We start from the raw sequence: 18,779 nt of genomic DNA on the forward strand, positions 1-18,779 counted from the left end.
TTCATCACTATCATTATTTTTGTTATAATTGAAGAATGGATTGTGGTTGGCTAATATACAATTGCATAATATAAGATAATTGCCTTTTTAAGAAATATAATTAAGATTGGCCATAGGTGTGATTTTAACACATGAAATAATTTTTGATTCAATATTGTAGATATCTGTAAGTCTTTTATACAATGAAGTGTCACGTCCACTAACGATATTAACTTATAAAACCAACATCACTTGCAGATTCATTTGTAATTTTGTGCAAGGTTTCAACGAGTGCATTGTCTAACCGATTAGCGACTTCCTGCCCCATTTTTAAGCATTCTATCAGTGTGCTTGGATGCAGAGATCCACCACCTGTTTGCACAATTGAGCTGAAGCTGTTTTTTGATATTGCAATAACAATTGATCCTCCTGCACATTGTTCCTCTGCATCTGAAGGATCCACTATGCAATTATCACCAATTTTGCATACAGTTACCTGGAAATATTTTAATTAATTATTAAAAAGTTCAATTTCTTAGGAGTTTTGTTGAATTTACCATTATTGGTGCATCAATGACATTAAGCCTATCACAATCATACAATTCATCAGATACTTCCATATCAATCTTGTTACCATCTGCAGTAACTGATTTTATTTTAGGTATCCTTGTGTCCCATAGTGCAGATTTAACTGCCAAAGATACAGCATCAAATAGATTGCCAGCACACTCCAGAAGTAAAATATCAATGTATAACTTCCAGCACTTTCTGCCTTTCATGATGCATAATACTCTAGTATCAAATGCTGTTGTGGATTTGTAGGCAGCAGTTAGACAATTTGATATCTCAGTTGCAAGATTATCACCACCCCTTCCTTCAAAATCTGGTGTTGCATTTGCTGAACTGTGTACAATATGACAATTATTAACAATCAACTATGTTGTTTATGTTGAGTTATAAATGGTAACATACCAATCAACAAAGAACTCTAATTTTCCTTTATCAGGCTGATCTGGTAAAGGTACATCTACTTCCACTTTGACTGAAACCAAAACGTCGGTATTTGCAAGCCGCAAACGTGCTGATCCAAATGAAGATGCTACTATTCCAGTTTCTAGTTCCATGGGCCTGTAGTCATTGTTTTCACGACCGTCAATGCGGAAATTTTCTTCAACGCCATGGAGAATTAGCGTTTTTTCCGCCTCGCATAACGTCATTATAATTATATTTAATAATTTAAATTTACAGTAAATTTAGGGTGCCTGATTAGTTGAACAAACTAATTGTATGAAGAACAATAACATCACACAATAACATAACCTCTAATAAACCATATGCGATCTTACCGAAACTCTAGCCCATAGGATACATTAGCGGGAGAGCGATATTTAAACGACTATCTACAAAACTAAGTTAATTTCGCCAACCAATATAAGCAAATGAAAAAGACTGTAACTTTCCTTAATAGAAGCAATCAAGCAAAAACTGCAAAGATTCTATTAAAATATACCCTAATAGAAGACATTAGCTGCTGGTCGACCTTTAACTTTAAACATTGTACATAGGTATATCAGTGTTTTACAAATAGTTAAAATATAACCAAAACAGTTCGTTAGTTAGAGGCTGTCAGCTAAACCCGATATAAGTTTAGGCCAAATATCTTTTTTTCTCAAAAGTAGAGAGTCTACTGAAAAGAATGCCGTTTGGTAGGAGTCTAAGTGGTATAGAAGCTGAGATATATTGAAAATCAGTGAAAAATCGACTTTTGTTAAAATTCTATTAAACCATCGGCGGTTGATACAATGGGAATTTCCAAAGTGGCGCACAAATTTGAAGGCGCCACGGGGAAGGTGTGAAAGATCCAGTTGGCATCGGGGATATGTAAATTTGATGTTACTCCCCTAGATTTCATACTCCGGGCTTACATATGAAAATTGATTCTAAAGAAATAAATACTCAAAATTGCATGTATTGAAATGTTGTAACTCAATGAAGTAATTCATTTTTTGTTGATTATTGCTTCTCTGTGAAAGCTTCGGAAAACGTAATAGTTAATGAAAAATCGTTCAACCTTTCATTAATTTCAATAATCTAAATGCCGAGACTCCGACTTGAATCATTCAGAGATGGCACTAGCGTGAACTAAAAATCATAAAATAGAATTGCATTGTTTATTTCTATATTTATCGGCAGACTTGGGCATTCGGCAAGAGAATTGTGTTTGTTTTGAACATAATTTACTTTCTTATCGCTTCCGCCGCGTGGAAGCAACGCATGAGATTCCCGAGTGTCGTCGTTGAAATCCCCTCACGCCGCATGCAGCATATTCTAGTTTAGTTTAAATCAGGGGTAGCGTGCCTATTGCAATTCGCGCACAAGGTCGCGAGCCATTGACGCGTCGGCTTTGCGCATCTCTTGCTTTCTTATCGTAAACTGTCGCACCGCTGCTTGCTCGGCTACGACATGCGCTATTGCATTGCAGCCAGTTTCGTGTCGGTCGCTAGTTGATTCAGTCGTGGTTTGATCGACTCGTATTGTTTGTTCGGGCTTCTGCTCTCTAAATTCACATTATATTCGATCATCGATCGACTATTTAATTGTAACTAATATAGTAATGTTATTTATTATATCCGCGTTTAATGTACATTGTGGTACAAAAGTGGTAGATACTCGTACTTGATCGCGTTTCGTGTGCATACTTATGCAAGTGACGAGGTTCGGTGTCGGTCGCAAAACGAATTGGATATACGATATAGGATGGCCCCCATGTAGATTTATTGATCGTTATCCTTGTGTAAGTAACTTTTAATTCAACAACACATGTTGTATTTTTCCTATGAAGGATGAATATATTATTCTTAAATCTTATGAATTCAATTTATTTTCTTTTAATTCCAGCATTTGCTGTGCCCAGCTGACTGATGCGCATAACAATTCGTAAGTTTATAATTCAATCATATTTCTCCTCCTAATTTACGCGACAAAAAATTATTGCTTTTCGAATATTTCAATACTTGCGGTAGAAAACGGGTCGTATTTCGCAAACCCTTCGCGATATTTTTATTGTTTCTTCGGATTTTAGTAGCATAAGAATTGTTTTGGACGATGCACCTCTTGCTGAGCGCCAAATTTTGCCCTTTCTTCGAATTTTTCAAAACTTACGGTGGAAAACGTGTCATATCTCGCGAACCCTGTGTGATATATATTTTTTTTCATTTTCTAGTAGCGCAAGATTGGTTTTACACCCCTTGCCCTTAGCGGTCTTAAAATTGCCGCCAAATCTGGCCCTTTTTGTCGCATTTTTAAAACTTTTGGTGGAAAACGGGTCATATTTTGCAAACCCTTAGTAATATTTTAGTTATTTCTTTATTTTCTCTTATTGCAAGAGTTGTTTTTTCAGATGCACCTCTGATCCCCCGCGAAATTTAGTCGTATCAGCCTTAAAATGGCGGCCAAAATTCGACTTGCGGTGAAAAACGGGTCATATCTCGGGAATTTTAATTTATCCATTTCTAACTCTGCATATTTACTGCTAAAATTTAGTTTCTAGTCAGATCAGATTTTATAGAATATCCATTTTTATTTCTGCACCTTTTCCTATCTGTATACAGATCGGTGGTTGTGTCAGTAATTTTTGGTTGTAACATGAATTGTCATGTATTTATCGTTTGTTTATTATAAGAAACATAATTTATTTGCATATAATTCGTATTGAGGCACGTGGCCTAATAGTTTCAAGAGGCGTATGTGCCAATACTTAGGGTATTTCTTTGATTTTGTATTATAATACATTTAGTACTGTCGCAAGCGGCCATATAGTTTAAATATTCAATGTGACAATACCTATGATATATGAGATTGTCTTGAAATTTTTTAATGCGATTTTGCATGCGAAATTCCCCTAAACAAGTTTTCTTGTCGCATTCCCATTCTGCATACGACTTTGTTTCTTGCACATAGTGCGAGTTTTATTGCCGCGTCCGCGCAGGATTATCGCGTGTATTGGGCGCCGTTGCAGGGGTGTTTTGTGCCGGTCTTTGGTTGGGTCGGGCGTGTTGCTCGCCGCTGTTATCATTTTATTTTGAGTTTGTAATTTGGTAAATTGTGTTCATTTCAATCGTCCATCGACTGCATTTAGTTATTGCTCATGCGTTTAGTGTTTATATCTACTAATAATCAGGTGTCGAATATTTAAAATCGTTAATTTTCTTTGCTTTCATTGTGCGTATTGCAAGAGGACCGCTTGCTATCAACTTGTTTACACTGCACGTTCGCAAGATACAGGTAACATGCAACGTCTTGCAACGTTTGTTGTGATATTATTTCGACAATGAATCGGAACAAAAATTTCATCTCTTTAATTTCCAATTTAACCAGCTTATTTTAACGCGAATTGTCCGTAGATTATGACTCTGCGATTCGTTCCTTTCTATCTCTTTTAGTTTACGAGATATTCGCAATTAAAATAAATGTCAAAGAATGAAAAATTTCAATTTTTAGCACTTTCAGTCGCATTTTTAGACTTTTTACCTCATTAAATTAAATTATTTTAAAGTTTCATCTGATAGAGAATTTTCCAATCTTTCATAATCTTCAACTTTCTGGTTTCTATCTCTTTCAGTTTAGAAGATATTCACTGTCGAAAATCGTGGAAATAAATTATCGGGGGTGCTTGCCCATTTTTTCTTATGAATTAAAATATAGTTTCCTAGATTTCCAATCCTATTGTGTGACGTTGTCGGTCGCTAGATCAATCGGATACATATTGTATTGTCCCTTTGGGCTTGAGTAAGTATCTTTTATCTCTTCGCACAGAATGTATGTTTTCTCCGATGTATGAATATAATATTATTATATTATATCAATTAAAAGCAGTATAAATTATAGCAATATTGCGATTTGATAGGCATTATTAAATTGCTTATGATTGGTATTTTCATGCAATATCAACTTTGTTGCATATTTGATAAAATGTGTTTTGAATTCAAACCTGCCGTTACTAGATAGTCGGTTAGATGGCACTACGATGCACGTTTTCGTGTTGAATATTGCTTGTCGGTGGTAGTGAGTGCACACCGTGTCCGTGTGCGATCACGCGATTTCGCACAAGAGATAAGTTTGTTTACTTGCAGATATTGAATCTTTTTTCTTGGAATAAAATCACATCTTGCTGTTTATATTGGCATCGTAAATTTATGCAAGTATTCTTCAATTCTTAAATCATGAATATAACTAACAATTTTATATTAGGTGGAATAGTTTATTATAAAAATCATCATCAGCAAAGCATTTTTATCATCAGCAGATCACTTAAATATTTGATTTAAAATCTGGTACTTTTTCAGCATAAGAAATCATAATTACGCAAATCGAATTTTAATTTTTCATTTAATTTTACGCGACTCGTATTGTTTGTATTATATTTAATCAGCACTCGACTATTTAATTGTAATCACTATAGTAATGTTATTTACTATTTGCGCGTTTATTGTCCAGCCGGTTTGTGATCGCGCGGACAGTGTATATTGCAACTCACAACAGTTGCTAGGTGAATCAAATATATATAAAACATATTTGTTTTATTTAAAGAAGTTTGTTTAGAAAATATATAGTTTATGGTACATTTGATTATTCCTCATTATTATCAATTACTTTAAATTGATATTACTTTATTACATGTTAATACAGTAACAATCATTTAATAATGATGAGGATGGTCGGCATGTCCGGAATATTTGACATCAGCGTTGAAGCCGTTATGTTTATCGGCGGTGTAATGAACAATACGTGTTCTGCCATCGGGCTGTTCCAGTTTGTACCACCCTTTAACGACATCTCCATCGCGTTCCTCTTCAGCAGATTTCATATCATGGGTATGGTGGTCTTCAACGCCATATTTGTATTCGTATTTTGGGTGGTGCTAAAAAAGAAACACAATAATGTTTAATACATAACAATAATATTTATCTGGAATGTTATTCATGTGGTTCATGATGATTATGGTGATCTGAATGTTCAACGTGATTATTGAACGATGCGTAAGATGAAGCGTGATGTTCAGCTACAGCACACACGACCAGAGCAACAAGAACAAAAAGTTTGAACATTATTAGTTTGTTTTGTTTTACAAGATTTTTTTGGTTGTTGATTAATTGAAGAACACAGTTCAACTGACGAATTATCAAGAATGATATTAGGTATTTATAGTACTTGGTGCTGCAATGTTTAATTATTTTGAAAGGCATACTATACGTAAGGCTAGAATTGATGTTATAATTTCAAAGGTGCATTAATTATTCATAATATTTGATGAGTTTCATAATATTAGTAGAATAAAAAGTGTTGTATTTGGTGTTCATTTAGGTTTAAAGAAACTGATAATGTACTCTAATATCCAGTGAAATAAATTATCCAACTAATTTAGGCAACTGTAACAATGCAAGAAATATAAAATGAATTTGTTTACGAACAAATATACAAGCTTCTATAGTTTGTTAAGTAATTTATAATTGTGGTAATATTAATAATATATACAGGCTGTATGCTGTATAATACAGCATGTCACAGATCTACAAACAAGTCGTGGTGGAGAGTAGTAGCATTTCTTATTTTTGCCATCTCTCAAGTGCGTGCCGTGCGCTTATTGCGGTTGTTGTCAAGGCTGCCGGGCTGCGCGATTGTTGGATGCAAGCACACACACGTCCAACCACGTGTTTCACGGAAACTCTGTGCATATTGTGTGACACGATGCATGTGTATATTAAGTAGTAGCAGTAGCAAATGTTATAATGTTAGTTAATTAACCACAAGCAAAGCAACCGAGCAATATTCTTGAATTTCAGAGATTATTTGGTTCAATAATTAATTGTTTCGAACTAACAAATACCTATAAAAATGCAGAAATCTGAAATAAATATTTAAGAAATTGTTTTATTTGAATACTTTTTTTCTGTTAATTGTCGATTTATCCAAGTGTATGTGGCTTATTAACAACGAATTAAACAATGCAGAATTCAAACTTATAATATAATTGCATTGGTTGAGTTTGTTTGTTGGCGAATCAAGTAAACTAGTTTTTTTTGTTAAAATATTACTTCCAGGTTGTGAAATTAGAAATCTGAGTTGGTATGGAGATTGAGTCATAGTCTTATTTATATAATTCGATTAAAGATAGGGCCGAAGTAGTAAAAATTCTCATTTCTTTCATATAAAATTGAGAAACATTTTGTTTGGTCAAAATATATGAGGAAAGTAAAAAAGGATTGCAGCTTATGTAGATTTGTTAACGTGGTAGCAGTTAGCTATCACTGATTTTCCCAATTTGATTAACAATTATGTTAGCTTGATTTCAACAGATTTATTTAAAAAAACCTAAAATAAATCAACTATAATATCAGTATATCAAATTAAGTGAATAATTAACATAAAAGTTTATATGTATGAAAATAATCTTATTCACATGTAATTATATTTCACTTCTTGAATTTTAGAATGGTTAAAATGAGAACATTAACATGCTAACATTACTGTTTGAAATAATTTATTAGAAAAAAATAAAGTGTATATTTTCCAACATTAATTAATATTTTGTAATCAATAATGATGAGGATGGTCAGCATGACCGGAATATTTGACATCAGCGTTGAAGCCGTTATGTTTATCGACAGTGTAATGAACAATGCGTGTTCTGCCATCGGGCTGTTCCAATTTGTACCATCCCTTGACCACATCCCCGTCGCGTTCTTCTTCGGCAGATTTCATGTCATGGGTGTGGTGGTCCTCGACACCATATTTGTATTCGTATTTTGGGTGGTGCTAAATAAAGGACACAATCACTTTTATTATATTACCGTAATATGTACTTTAAATAATTTACATGTGGTTCATGATGATCATGGTGATCATCGTGGTGATATGAATGCTCTACGTGATTGTTGAATGATGCGTAGGAAGAAGCATGGTGCTCAGCTACAACGCAGGCCACTAGGGCTACAAGAACAAAAACATTGAACATTTTGATATATTTATAAGGTGTTTAATTGATGTTGGTCAAATCAATAGTCGAATTAAACTGATGCTTTGGTATAAAATACCGTTATAATTTATACCATCTTTGGACAGTTAAGACATAAATTGAACGCAATTTTATATTCACAAATTCGTGTGTAATATGCACATTCTGTTTGCGTTAGCAAGGTATGCGTAATTATTAATATTTTTGTTCAACTATATTTTAGATATTGTTGAATAAAATTGATCTATTTTATATGATGATTCAATTGAGGTTGCGTTATAAATTAATAAAATTTAATATATAAGTGCTTGAAATATTTTACATTACGTATTACTCGGGAGTACCTACTTAATATATTACCTCCAACTATATATATCCTCCAACCTCTCAACTCTTCTGAAAGTACCTTAAAATGATCTTCAAAAATGAGCAATTATAGGGAAATTTGAAAACACAGTGTGGAAAACACTGTATCGAAGGAACTAATTGAGTTTCTTAGAGTTTCTCCACGCCAGAATAGAGTTAGAGAGTTTCTCTACACGATGAATATCCTTTTAACCTTTCAGCCTTTCCGGTAGTGCTTTAAAATGCCCTTCAAAAATGAGCAATTTTAGAAAAAAATGAAAACATAGTGTGGGAAACACCCTGTATCTCGTAAAGAAATTGACTATCTTCTAGTTTCGCGACGCCAGAAGAGAGGGGGTTTGTCTACACGATGCATACTTTTTATACCTTCCAGCCCTTTTGGAAGTGCCCTAAAATGCTCTTAAAAAATGAGCAATTTTAAGGAAATTTTGAAAACATGGTGTGGAAAACACCCTGTATCTAGTGAATTAATTGACTTTCTTAGAATTTTGCCGCACTAGAATAGAGCTAAAGAGTTCCTCTACACAATGCATACCCTTTCAACCTTCCAGCTTTTCCGGAAGTGCCTTAAAATGCCCTTCAAAAATCAGCATTTTTAGGAAAATTTGAAAAGATGGGGTGGAAAACACCCTGTATCTCCGAAACTAATTTACTTTATTGGAGTTTCTCCACGCCAGAATAGAGTCAGGGAGTATGTCTACACGATGTATACCTTTTCAACCTTCCAGCTCTTTTGGAAGTGCCCTAAAATGCCCTTCAAAAATGAGCAATTTTACGAAAATTTGAAAACGTGGTGTGGAGAACACCTTGTATCACGTGAACTAATTGATTTTCTTGAAGTTTCTCAACGTCATGTTAAAGATCGAGAGACCCTTTTCACTATGCATATCTTTATGACCCTATAAACCCTTTGGAAGTGTCTTAAAATCGCATTCAAATATCGCTATTTTTGTCCAATAAATTTCATTTTTTGGTCGAATAACAGGGTCGAACTTTTTTTAATAAATATTTTTTGGTCGAAGAACAGGGTCGAACTTTTTTCATAAAATCTTTTCGGTCAAATTTTTTTCATAAAATTATTCGGTCAAATTTTTTTGTTAAAATTTTTTGGGTCGAATGTTTTTGTTAAAATTTTTCAGTCGAATTTTTTTGTTAAATTATTTTCGGTCGAATTTTTTTGTTAAACTTTTTACTTACTTTTTTTGGTCGGAAAACAGGATCGAATTTTTTTACTTAAATTTTTTTCGGTCAAAGAACAGGGTCGAACTTATTTACTTAAATATTTTTCGATCAAAGAACAGAGTGGAACTATTTTGTTAAAATGTTTTTTGGTCGAAGAACAGGGTCGATTTTTTTGGTGAATATGTCAAGAATCAGAAGGTTTACGAAAAACGAATACATTTTTCGCTAAAATTGTAAATAGGATCTAAACGGTTAATGTTATCAAAAAAAGGTGTAGAATTAAATTATCTATCAGGTTTCCGATTTAAAATTTAATCGAAAATAATAATTCGAGTACAATTCTAATCATGTTCTGCACTACCGTACTGAGAGTGTCAGTGTTTTCAAACAAACTAGTTTTTCTTATTCCGTGCAATTTTTGTGCAATCGCCACGCGGTTGGCTTGTGTATCAGGTTAGTCTCATTGTTGTCGTCAGGTGATCTGGACGCACATTTTCTTTACAATATTTTGAGTTCCTTAATTTTTTGTCGCGTTATTACGTACTGTTTCTAATTGCTCCTTCGATTGTGCGCGATTGATGTGCGGCGTTCGGATTGCACACACGCAGAGGTAAAGCGTGAGTGATGTTTCGTCGGATACTCTTTACATTACAATTTCATAATTTCTTTGGATATGCCAAACGCGTAAAAATTTATATTGCATCAAGGTATGTTCTCGCATTTCTTCAACCATTATTAGATTCAATTTTTAATTCTGAAAATAAGAAAGAGAATTCTTTTGCCTTTTTTATGATAAAATCTTCTTTTCAGCTTTTGAAATAATTGGAATTTTAAAATTCTGCTTTTGAATTTTGAAAGATAATTTAATACGTAATAGATTATTTAAGTAATTATTTTTCTATAACTGACGGTTTAGGCCCTATTTGCAATTTTAATAAAAAAATTGATTTTTACATGCCAAAATGGCCTTAATCTACAATTGTGTTACATGTTTCCAATTTAGAATTTAACATACTCTCAAAATATAATTATTACAGAATCTGTATTTGTAGAAATAAAATATTTCGTCATAAAACAGGCAAAAGATTTCTCTTTTTTATGTCGAATAAATGGTTAATCTTAGGGAAAAATGTTACTAAAATACTCGATATAGAATTAAAAGAACTGTTTAAGTATTTATTATCCTAACATTGAACGTTTAGGGCCTATATGCAATTTTAATTTAAAAAATAGGGCCAGGGGGCTTTGATCTATAATTTTGTTACTGGTGTCCGATTCATAATTTAATCGAAATTAAAAGTTCCATGCATTGTACGAGTACAATTCTTTTCATGTTCTGCATTACCACACTGAATGTATCAGTGTTTACAAACAAACAAGTTTTCTTATCTCGTGCAATTTTTGTGCCGTCGCCACGCGGTTGGCTTGCCTACCACGTCAGTCTCATATTTGTCGCTGGGTGATCTGCACGCACATTTTCTTCACAATAATTTGAGTTTCTTAATTTCTTCGCGTCATTACGTAATATGTCTAAATGCTCCTTCCATTGTGCGCGAGCAATGTGCGGCTTTCGTTAAATGCGAATTGTTTATACTCAGAGGTAGAACGTGAGTGGGGTTCCGTCGGCCGTCGGATATTCTTTTTGTATGATTCTACAATGTGCATAATTAAGGTTCTTAGAATTTATTGGATAGGTCAAAAGCGCAAAAATTAATTTTGCATCAAGGTATGTTCTCGCATTTCTTAAGTCATTTGAAAATCAAATCCATTACTGCCTTTACTTGTTTTTACTTCAACTGTGTGGTCTTTAAGTCTACAAATAATTTTTGTTCCTGTTTCAATATCGTTGATATGCATTACGTATTTGATACCTTGTTTTGTTTTTGTTTAATGTACAAATTAAAAAGATCAAGATAGTCGTGTGCCGTCGGCTGCGTTCTTGATCCTCTGGCGGCTTTCCGGGCTGGTCGCTGGTTGTTTTACATGATTTAAAATAAAATTCTGCTTTGTGCTTTATTTTTCTAATATCCAACCCTTCACTTTTTCTTCATATCCAAAGAAAATACAATTTTTGAAATGTTCTATTATTATGGGTTCTCGCTTTTCACTTTTATTTAATTTCCGGTGTAAACATTTGGATTTTTTTAAATTCCTGATAGTTTTCTTCTTATATTATCTTGTTATTGTCGCCTCCGTTTTCCTACTTAAATCTTAATATTTCTTTGTCTAACACCCAATAGATATATTTTCCTTATCATTTAATAGACCATATTTATAAGTGTTTGGGCGTTTTACTTTTAAAACTTCGAGTTTTCTTTTTGTAACACCCTGTATGTTAATTTCCCGTAGTGTCAAATGGGGAAAGATGTATGTTATCCCATTTAAACATAGGATTTTCCTTTAAATTATTGTAGTTTTCTTTTTGTATCACCCTGTATTAAGGTTTCCCGTAGTGGGTTTGTCAAAAGGGGAAAGATATTGTTATCCTACTTAAACTTAGGATTTTCTTTTAAAATATTGTAGTTTCCTTTTTGTATCATCCTGTATATTCATTCCCCGTAGTGAGTTTGTCAAAAGGGGATAGATATATGTTATCCTACCTAAACTTAGGATTTCCTTTTAAAATATTGTAGTTTTCTTTTTGTATCACCCTGTATATTAATTTTCCGTAGTGAGTTTGTCAAAACGGGATAGATATATATTATTCTACTTAAACATAGGATTTTGTTTTAAAATATTGTAGTTTTCTTTTTGTATCACCCTGTATTATAATTTCCCGTAGTGGGTGTGTCAAAGGTAAGAAAGAAATATGTCATCCCACTTAAACTTAGGATTTTTCTTTAAAATTTTGTGGTTTTCTCTTTACATCACTCTGTATATTAATTTCCTTTGATTTTACTTTGACTGTGACTTTAGATATATATTTCTCTACTTGATTTTTGCATTTTCTCTTTACATTTTATTATATTGCTTTTGGAACCTCTATTCTGTATAATAGTTTTCCATAATTGTCGCGAAAATTATGCAAAATTTATTAGTATTATATGTCTTTCTTTGTTATTTTTACCCTTGGTACTTGTATGCATGTACGTGGCTATACTGCTCTTCTAACTAGATTCAAAAGGGCGGCGCGTATATTGTTTAACATTATAATATTTTACATGTTTTCATTGTACTCGTATACATGTTTCAATAAAGAAATGTTAAAAGTGACTGTGCTTCCTATGATTTGTGTGTACCCCTTCTATCATTTCAGGAACAGGTCTCTAAAAGAGTTCCCTCTCTCAGGGGATGATCCCCACTATAAAAATTGTTAAGGTAACCTGTGTGATTTGTGTGCTCCTTCTTTCATTTCAGCTACAGGTCAGAACTTGTAAGAATATTTTTAAGTGTTGCCTGCTTGAGACGACTTAAAACTTAGAAATATTTTTACAAGTCCTCATAAGGAATGTCCTTATATGGAATTCTCCCACTCGGGGGATGATCCCCACCATAAAAATTGTTGATATGCCTGATAATTCCGGGGATGAAGCGCAGAGACATCGTAGCTGTAGGATGGGCCGGGAGCAATGGACGCATCGAAGCAGTGGGCGATCGACCAGAGCGCCGGAGGCGCTCTGGGAGGTCGACCGTAGACTGTCTTATAACGACACGTGCCAAAAAATTCAAAAATCTGATCCACTCCTGTTCTCTTTCTTCTATTTCCTCCTCTTTTCTGCTCTCTTTCTTCTGTCTTCTCTATTCTTCTTCTCTGCTATTCCTTCTTCTACTTCTCCTATTTTTCTGTTCTCCGTTTCTCCTCCACTTACTTTCTTACTTCTCTTATTGCCTTTACTTGTATTGCAATTTCTCTTATATTTAAATTGAGTTTACATATGCAACCCAAATTACACCTCTTATTTTTATATTTGAGAAAAATGCCTTCTATAACTGGGGATCGAACCATCGATTTACGATATAGCAACACGTGCTGCACACCTGAGAGCCACGCGGCATTCTTATCAAATCTTATTGGTTTCTTCTATTTATGTTTTCATATCTTACAGTAAAATAAAACAACAGCATACATATACTACACTGTACTATACTATGCTATACAATGGTGTAGTCTTAGAGTGCAACATGACTTAATACTAATCCTGAAAACGACTAAGTGAACACTAGGGACACATTGTTTACTAGAATGTAAAATTTCCCTAAAAATATTCTTTATTAACCGAACATTTACAATTATTACAAAGCAACTGTAAGATTTATAAAGTTAAATAAAAGTGAAGTTTTATTAGATTACTTACTCCTTTGTTCTTTTATCAATAAAGAACCAAAGCGCACAAACACGTTTCCGCAAATAGTATGTAGACTTGATGATACGCACTTCTTTACTATTCCTCGCGGAGATTCCAAACGTACTCACTTGTACTCATGTCAAACACATACATTTAACTTGAGTTCCAGTAAGTATCCATAGTCACCGGAACATATCCGACGGACTCCCCGCGCGCATCTCAAAGAATCACTCAAATCATTCGTTGTGCACGTCCCTGGGCTGTTACTACGCTGTCTCTGCCTCTGATTGTCAATCGATTCTAGTAATGCTACAAAATATCAAGAAACGCAAGAAATTGTCACCACGTTTGATTAATGAAGAAAACACGTGCGCACCACGCAACAGCGCTCAACCAACTAAGCCAAACTATTCAAGCAAGAAAATTGATAACAGACCCGCAGTTGGACGGGTATTCTTCTATTTCTATTTGTTTACGACAGAAATGTGACTACAAAAATATTGCATGTTATCAAGTTATGAGGTGAAGTTTACAAAAAAATTATTTGGCAATAAGGATTTTAATTAACAAATAGCAGTTTCTAGGCTTTCCCTAGCATTAAACACTGTTGAAATTTGAGTTCGTCTACAAAATTCATTCTCTTCCAACATATTAAGTTTTCTGTTTGAGGGTAATATTTGGTACCATGTAAAAGGTTTATTTTCTTATTTCCAAGAAGTAGAGAAAAAGTACTCGAGCTAAGAGTCATAAATCTAGGTATAATTAAGGGCAGTCTAGACCGCTTAAAACCAAATATGACAAGATGTTTAGTCTACAACCAGAGTAACTCTGACATACAGAGTTGTATGGAGTCAGTTCGTTTCGAGCCTTGAAATCGATAAGACATACTTCCGAAAACTCTAATTATGAATAAACGGCAATCGTTCACAATTAAACTTCGTAATTATTTAATAAAATCACCGCTACCTAAATCCATAATTCCAACAAACACAAATGTTGAATTTTGACAATGGTAAATAACTAGAACACTTAGGAACATATGAAGTAATGCTTGTCCTACGACATCGGCTTTGCCCGCTAGACACCTAAACAACCGAAAATTAAAGCATTCGAAGTCTAAGTATGAAAATTTTGTTATTTCATGTTTTGTTAAACATAAAAGTTGTGTATAAAAGTGACATACACACCGTAACTCAGCGCACTAAACACAACAATAAAAGTTAGGTATGAATTTAAACCAAATCGATGAAAGCGCCATCTGGCCGCGGCGAAACAAAACAAAATAGGATAGCTGATACTCGCGCACTCTATGTTTGGCGGAACAAAACAAAGTTAAACATCGCCGACTAGAGTCATCTAGTTTTGGGACTCTAAAATAAATCACCCAGAAATCTGCAATGCATTTGCTTACATTTTAAAAAATTAATTTAAATCACAATCCATGGTATGAATCATGAAGTATCTATACTTCGTGGTATGAAGAATGAAAATTAACGAAAATGATAAACAAATTCAATACTTACAACATGACAACGTCCGCTAGACACCCAAAACAACAAAAAATTATAAACAAATTCAATACTTACAATCTGATGAAAGAATCGTTGTCGTAGGACATTCTGATCGCCAGCTAGATGCCTAAAACAACAAAAAATTAACTCATCAAAGCACAAAAATGACATTTTTGCAGGTTTCCCCCCGTGTGATAATCACACAAATTACTTATGAAAATTATAAACAAATTCAGTACTAACAATCTGATCAAAGAATCGTTGTCCTAGGACATTCTGATAGCCTGCTAGACGCCTAAAACAACAAAAAGTTAACACATCGATGCACAAAAATGACATTTTTGTAGGTTTCCCGTGTGCTAATCACACAAATTACTTCTGAAAATTATAAACAAATTCAATACTTACAATCTGATCAAAGAATCGTTGTCCTAGGACATTCTGATCGCCTGCTAGATGCCTAAAACAACAAAAAATTAACACATCAAAGCACAAAAATGACATTTTTGTAGGATTGATTCCCGTGTACTAATCACACAAACTACTTATGAAAATTATAAACAAATTCAATACTTACAATCTGATGAAAGAATCGTTGTCCTAGAACATTCTGATCGCCTGCTAGACGCCTAAAACAACAAAAAATTAACACATCGAAGCACAAAAATGACATTTTTGCAGGTTTCCCATGTACTAATCACACAAATTACTTATGAAAATTATAAACAAATTCAATACTTACAATCTGATGTAAGAATGGTTGTCCTTGGACATTCTGATCGCCTGCTAGATGCCTAAAACTACAAAAAATTAACACATGAAAGCACAAAAATGACATTTTTGCAGGTTTCCCGTGTGCTAATCACACAAATTACTTATGAAAATTATAAACAAATTCAATACTTACAATCTCATGAAGGCATCGTTGTCCTAGGACATTCTGATCGCCTGCAAGACGCCTAAAACAACAAAAAATTAATACATCGATGCACAAAAATGACATTTTTGTAGGTTTCCCGTGTGCTAATCACACAAGTTACTTCTGAAAATTATAAACAAATTCAATACTTACAATCTGGTCAAAGAATCGTTGTCCTAGGACATTCTGATCGCCTGCTAGACGCCTAAAACAACAAAAAATTAACACATCAAAGCACAAAAATGACATTTTTGCAGGTTTCCCATGTACTAATCACACAAATTACTTATGAAAATTATAAACAAATTCAATACTTACTATCTGATGAAAAAATCGTTGTCCTAGGACATTCTGATCGCCTGCTAGACGCCTAAAACAACAAAAAATTAACACATCGAGGCACAAAAATGACATTTTTGCAGGTTTCCCATGTACTAATCACACAAATTACTTATGAAAATTATAAACAAATTCAATACTTACTATCTGATGAAAAAATCGTTGTCCTAGGACATTCTGATCGCCTGCTAGACGCCTAAAACAACAAAAAATTAACACATCGAAGCACAAAAATGACATTTTTGCAGGTTTCCCATGTACTAATCACACAAATTACTTATGAAAATTATAAACAAATTCAATACTTACAATCTGATCAAAAAATCGTTGTCCTAGGACATTTTAATCGCCTGCTAGATTCCTAAAACAACAAAAAATTAACACATCGAAACACAATAATGACATTTTTGCAGGTCTCCCATGTACTAATCACACAAATTACTTATGAAAATTATAAACAAATTCAATACTTACAATTTGATCAAAAAATCGTTGTCCTAGGACATTCTGATCGCTTGCTAGACGCCTAAAACAACAAAAAAATTAATACTTCGATGCACAAAAATAACATTTTTGTAGGTTTCCCGTGTACTAATCACACAAATTTCTTATGAAAATTATAACAAATTCAATACTTACAATCTGATCAAAGAATCGTTGTCCTAGGACATTCTGATCGCCTGCTAGATGCCTAAAACCACAAAAAATCAACACATCGATGCACAAAAATAACATTTTTGTAGGTTTCCCGTGTACTAATCACACAAATTACGTATGAAAATTATAAACAAATTCAATACTTACAATCTGATCAAAGAATCGTTGTCCTAGGACATTCTGATCACCTGCTAGACACCTAAAGATGCAGAAGTGGGACAAAGTTTAGCGGCCATTTTAAGGCAGTTATGTCGGAACTTCGCGGATGCCATAAAGTGCATCGTCTAAAACCATTCTTGCGCTACTAGAATCTGAAAAAAAAATGAAAATATCACGAAGGGTTCTCGAGATATTACCCGTTTTCCACCAAAAGTTTCCAAAAATGCAAAGAAAGTACAAAGTTCGGTGAAATTTTGGAGAGGACAAAAAATGCACCATTCAAAACCTTTCTTGCGCTACTAGAATCTGAAAAAAAATGAAAATATCACGAAGAGTTCCCGAGATATTACCCGTTTTCCAACAAAAGTTTTGAAAAATGCGCGTAAAGGGCAAAGTTTGGCGGACATTTAAGGCAATTAGGGCGGAATTTTGTGCATCGTCCAAAACCATCCTTACGCTACTTGAATTCAAAGAAAAAATAAAAATATCACAAAGGATTCGCGAAATATGACGCAAGTATTGAAATATTCGGAAAAAAGGTCAAACTTTCGCGGTCATTTTGAGGTACGTAATAAAGCAATAAATGTTTGTCGCGTAAATTAGAAGGAGAAATATGATTGAAAGAAAATAAGAGAAATACTACATAGAAAAAATACAACATGACTTGTTGAATTAAAAGTTACTTACACATGGATAATGATCAATAAATCTACATGAGGGCCATTCTATATCCAATTCAATTAGCGACCGACACTGAAGTACACATACCTAAGTATGCACACGAAACGCGATCAAGTGTCTACCACTTTTGTACATTAATGTACACTAAACGCGCAAATAATAAATAACATTACTGTAGTAGTTACAATTAAATAGTCGATTGATGATCGAATATTATGTGAATTTAGAAAGCAGAAGTCCGAACAAACAACACGAGTTGGTCAAACCACGACCGAACCAGCAAGCGACCGACACGAAACTGGCTGCAAATCATCGATAGCACATGGCGTAGCCGAGCAACCAACGATGCGACAGTTTACGATAAGAAAGCAAGAGATGGGCAAAGTCGGCACGTCGATGGCTCGCGACCTTGTGCGCGAATTGCAATAGGCACGATACCCCCGATCTAAACTAAACTAGAATATGCTGCATGCGGCGTGAGGGGATTTCAACGACGACCCTCGGGAATCTCATGCGTTGCATTCTACGCGGCGGAAGCGATAAGAAAGTAAATTATGTTCAAAACAAGCACAATTCTCTTGCCGAATGCCCACGTCTGCCGATAAATATGTATAGAAATAAACAATGCAATTCTATTTTATGATTTTTAGTTCTCGCTAGTGTCATCTTTGAATAATACAGGAGTC

At 33.9% G+C, this 18,779-nt stretch overlaps 3 protein-coding genes across 17 annotated transcripts; all 3 read right to left on the reverse strand.

Annotated features, from left to right (window-relative positions):
* Positions 1–79: 79 nt before the first annotated feature.
* LOC135794077 (exosome complex component RRP42-like) lies at positions 80–1,538 on the reverse strand. The gene is made up of 3 exons (XM_065305220.1): positions 952–1,538; positions 537–882; positions 80–475 (listed from the first exon to the last, which is right to left on the reverse strand). The coding sequence occupies exons 1-3, from the start codon at positions 1,194–1,196 to the stop codon at positions 209–211; spliced, it is 858 nt and encodes a 285-aa protein (XP_065161292.1). The 5' UTR covers positions 1,197–1,538; the 3' UTR covers positions 80–208.
* Positions 1,539–7,572: 6,034 nt separating this feature from the next.
* LOC135794523 (adult-specific cuticular protein ACP-20-like) lies at positions 7,573–7,993 on the reverse strand. Its single transcript, XM_065305832.1, has 2 exons — positions 7,856–7,993; positions 7,573–7,794 (listed from the first exon to the last, which is right to left on the reverse strand). Exons 1-2 carry the CDS (start codon positions 7,991–7,993, stop codon positions 7,573–7,575), a joined length of 360 nt encoding a protein of 119 aa, XP_065161904.1.
* Positions 7,994–13,732: 5,739 nt separating this feature from the next.
* On the reverse strand, positions 13,733–18,447 carry LOC135794386 (uncharacterized). 15 transcript variants are annotated; one of them, XR_010548882.1, is made up of 15 exons: positions 18,100–18,447; positions 17,401–17,564; positions 17,236–17,287; positions 17,071–17,122; positions 16,906–16,957; positions 16,741–16,792; positions 16,576–16,627; positions 16,411–16,462; positions 16,246–16,297; positions 16,081–16,138; positions 15,916–15,967; positions 15,747–15,798; positions 15,582–15,633; positions 15,414–15,465; positions 13,733–14,136 (listed from the first exon to the last, which is right to left on the reverse strand). XR_010548882.1 is itself a non-coding variant. In XM_065305645.1 (13 exons), exons 10-13 carry the CDS (start codon positions 16,110–16,112, stop codon positions 13,967–13,969), a joined length of 306 nt encoding a protein of 101 aa, XP_065161717.1. In that variant the 5' UTR covers positions 16,113–16,132; positions 16,246–16,297; positions 16,411–16,462; positions 16,576–16,627; positions 16,741–16,792; positions 16,906–16,957; positions 17,071–17,122; positions 17,236–17,287; positions 17,401–17,564; positions 18,100–18,447; the 3' UTR covers positions 13,733–13,966. The 15 variants fall into 15 exon arrangements, 7 of the variants coding, with proteins under 7 accessions (XP_065161717.1, XP_065161718.1, XP_065161716.1 ...); XR_010548879.1 differs by lacking the exon at positions 16,576–16,627 and having other exon boundaries at positions 16,081–16,132; XR_010548883.1 differs by lacking the exons at positions 15,916–15,967; positions 16,576–16,627 and having other exon boundaries at positions 16,081–16,132.
* Between the last annotated feature and the right edge of the window lie 332 nt (positions 18,448–18,779).

The sequence above is a fragment of the Atheta coriaria genome, unplaced genomic scaffold, assembly GCF_025399875.1.
Source record: "Atheta coriaria isolate IRGN ID8LTWV9N9 unplaced genomic scaffold, Caltech_Dcor_3.1 hic_scaffold_6_pilon, whole genome shotgun sequence".
Lineage (NCBI taxonomy): Eukaryota > Metazoa > Arthropoda > Insecta > Coleoptera > Staphylinidae > Dalotia > Dalotia coriaria.

Excerpts from the sequence above, each read along its gene's own strand:
- LOC135794077 (XM_065305220.1), bottom strand. The coding sequence starts at position 1,196 with ATGACGTTATGCGAGGCGGAAAAAACGCTAATTCTCCATGGCGTTGAA. Across the intron at positions 883-951 it reads TTAGAGTTCTTTGTTGATTG|TTCAGCAAATGCAACACCAG; the intron begins GTATGTTACCAT and ends TATTGTACACAG. Across the intron at positions 476-536 it reads TCATTGATGCACCAATAATG|GTAACTGTATGCAAAATTGG; the intron begins GTAAATTCAACA and ends AAATATTTCCAG.
- LOC135794386 (XM_065305648.1), bottom strand. The coding sequence starts at position 16,112 with ATGTCCAAGGACAACCATTCTTACATCAGATT. Across the intron at positions 15,466-15,746 it reads AACGATTCTTTGATCAGATT|GCATCTAGCTGGCGATCAGA; the intron begins GTAAGTATTGAA and ends TTGTTGTTTTAG. Across the intron at positions 14,137-15,413 it reads AACGATTCTTTCATCAGATT|CATTACTAGAATCGATTGAC; the intron begins GTAAGTATTGAA and ends GATATTTTGTAG.
- LOC135794523 (XM_065305832.1), bottom strand. The coding sequence starts at position 7,993 with ATGTTCAATGTTTTTGTTCTTGTAGCCCTAGTGGCCTGCGTTGTAGCT. Across the intron at positions 7,795-7,855 it reads ATGATCATCATGAACCACAT|CACCACCCAAAATACGAATA; the intron begins GTAAATTATTTA and ends TCCTTTATTTAG.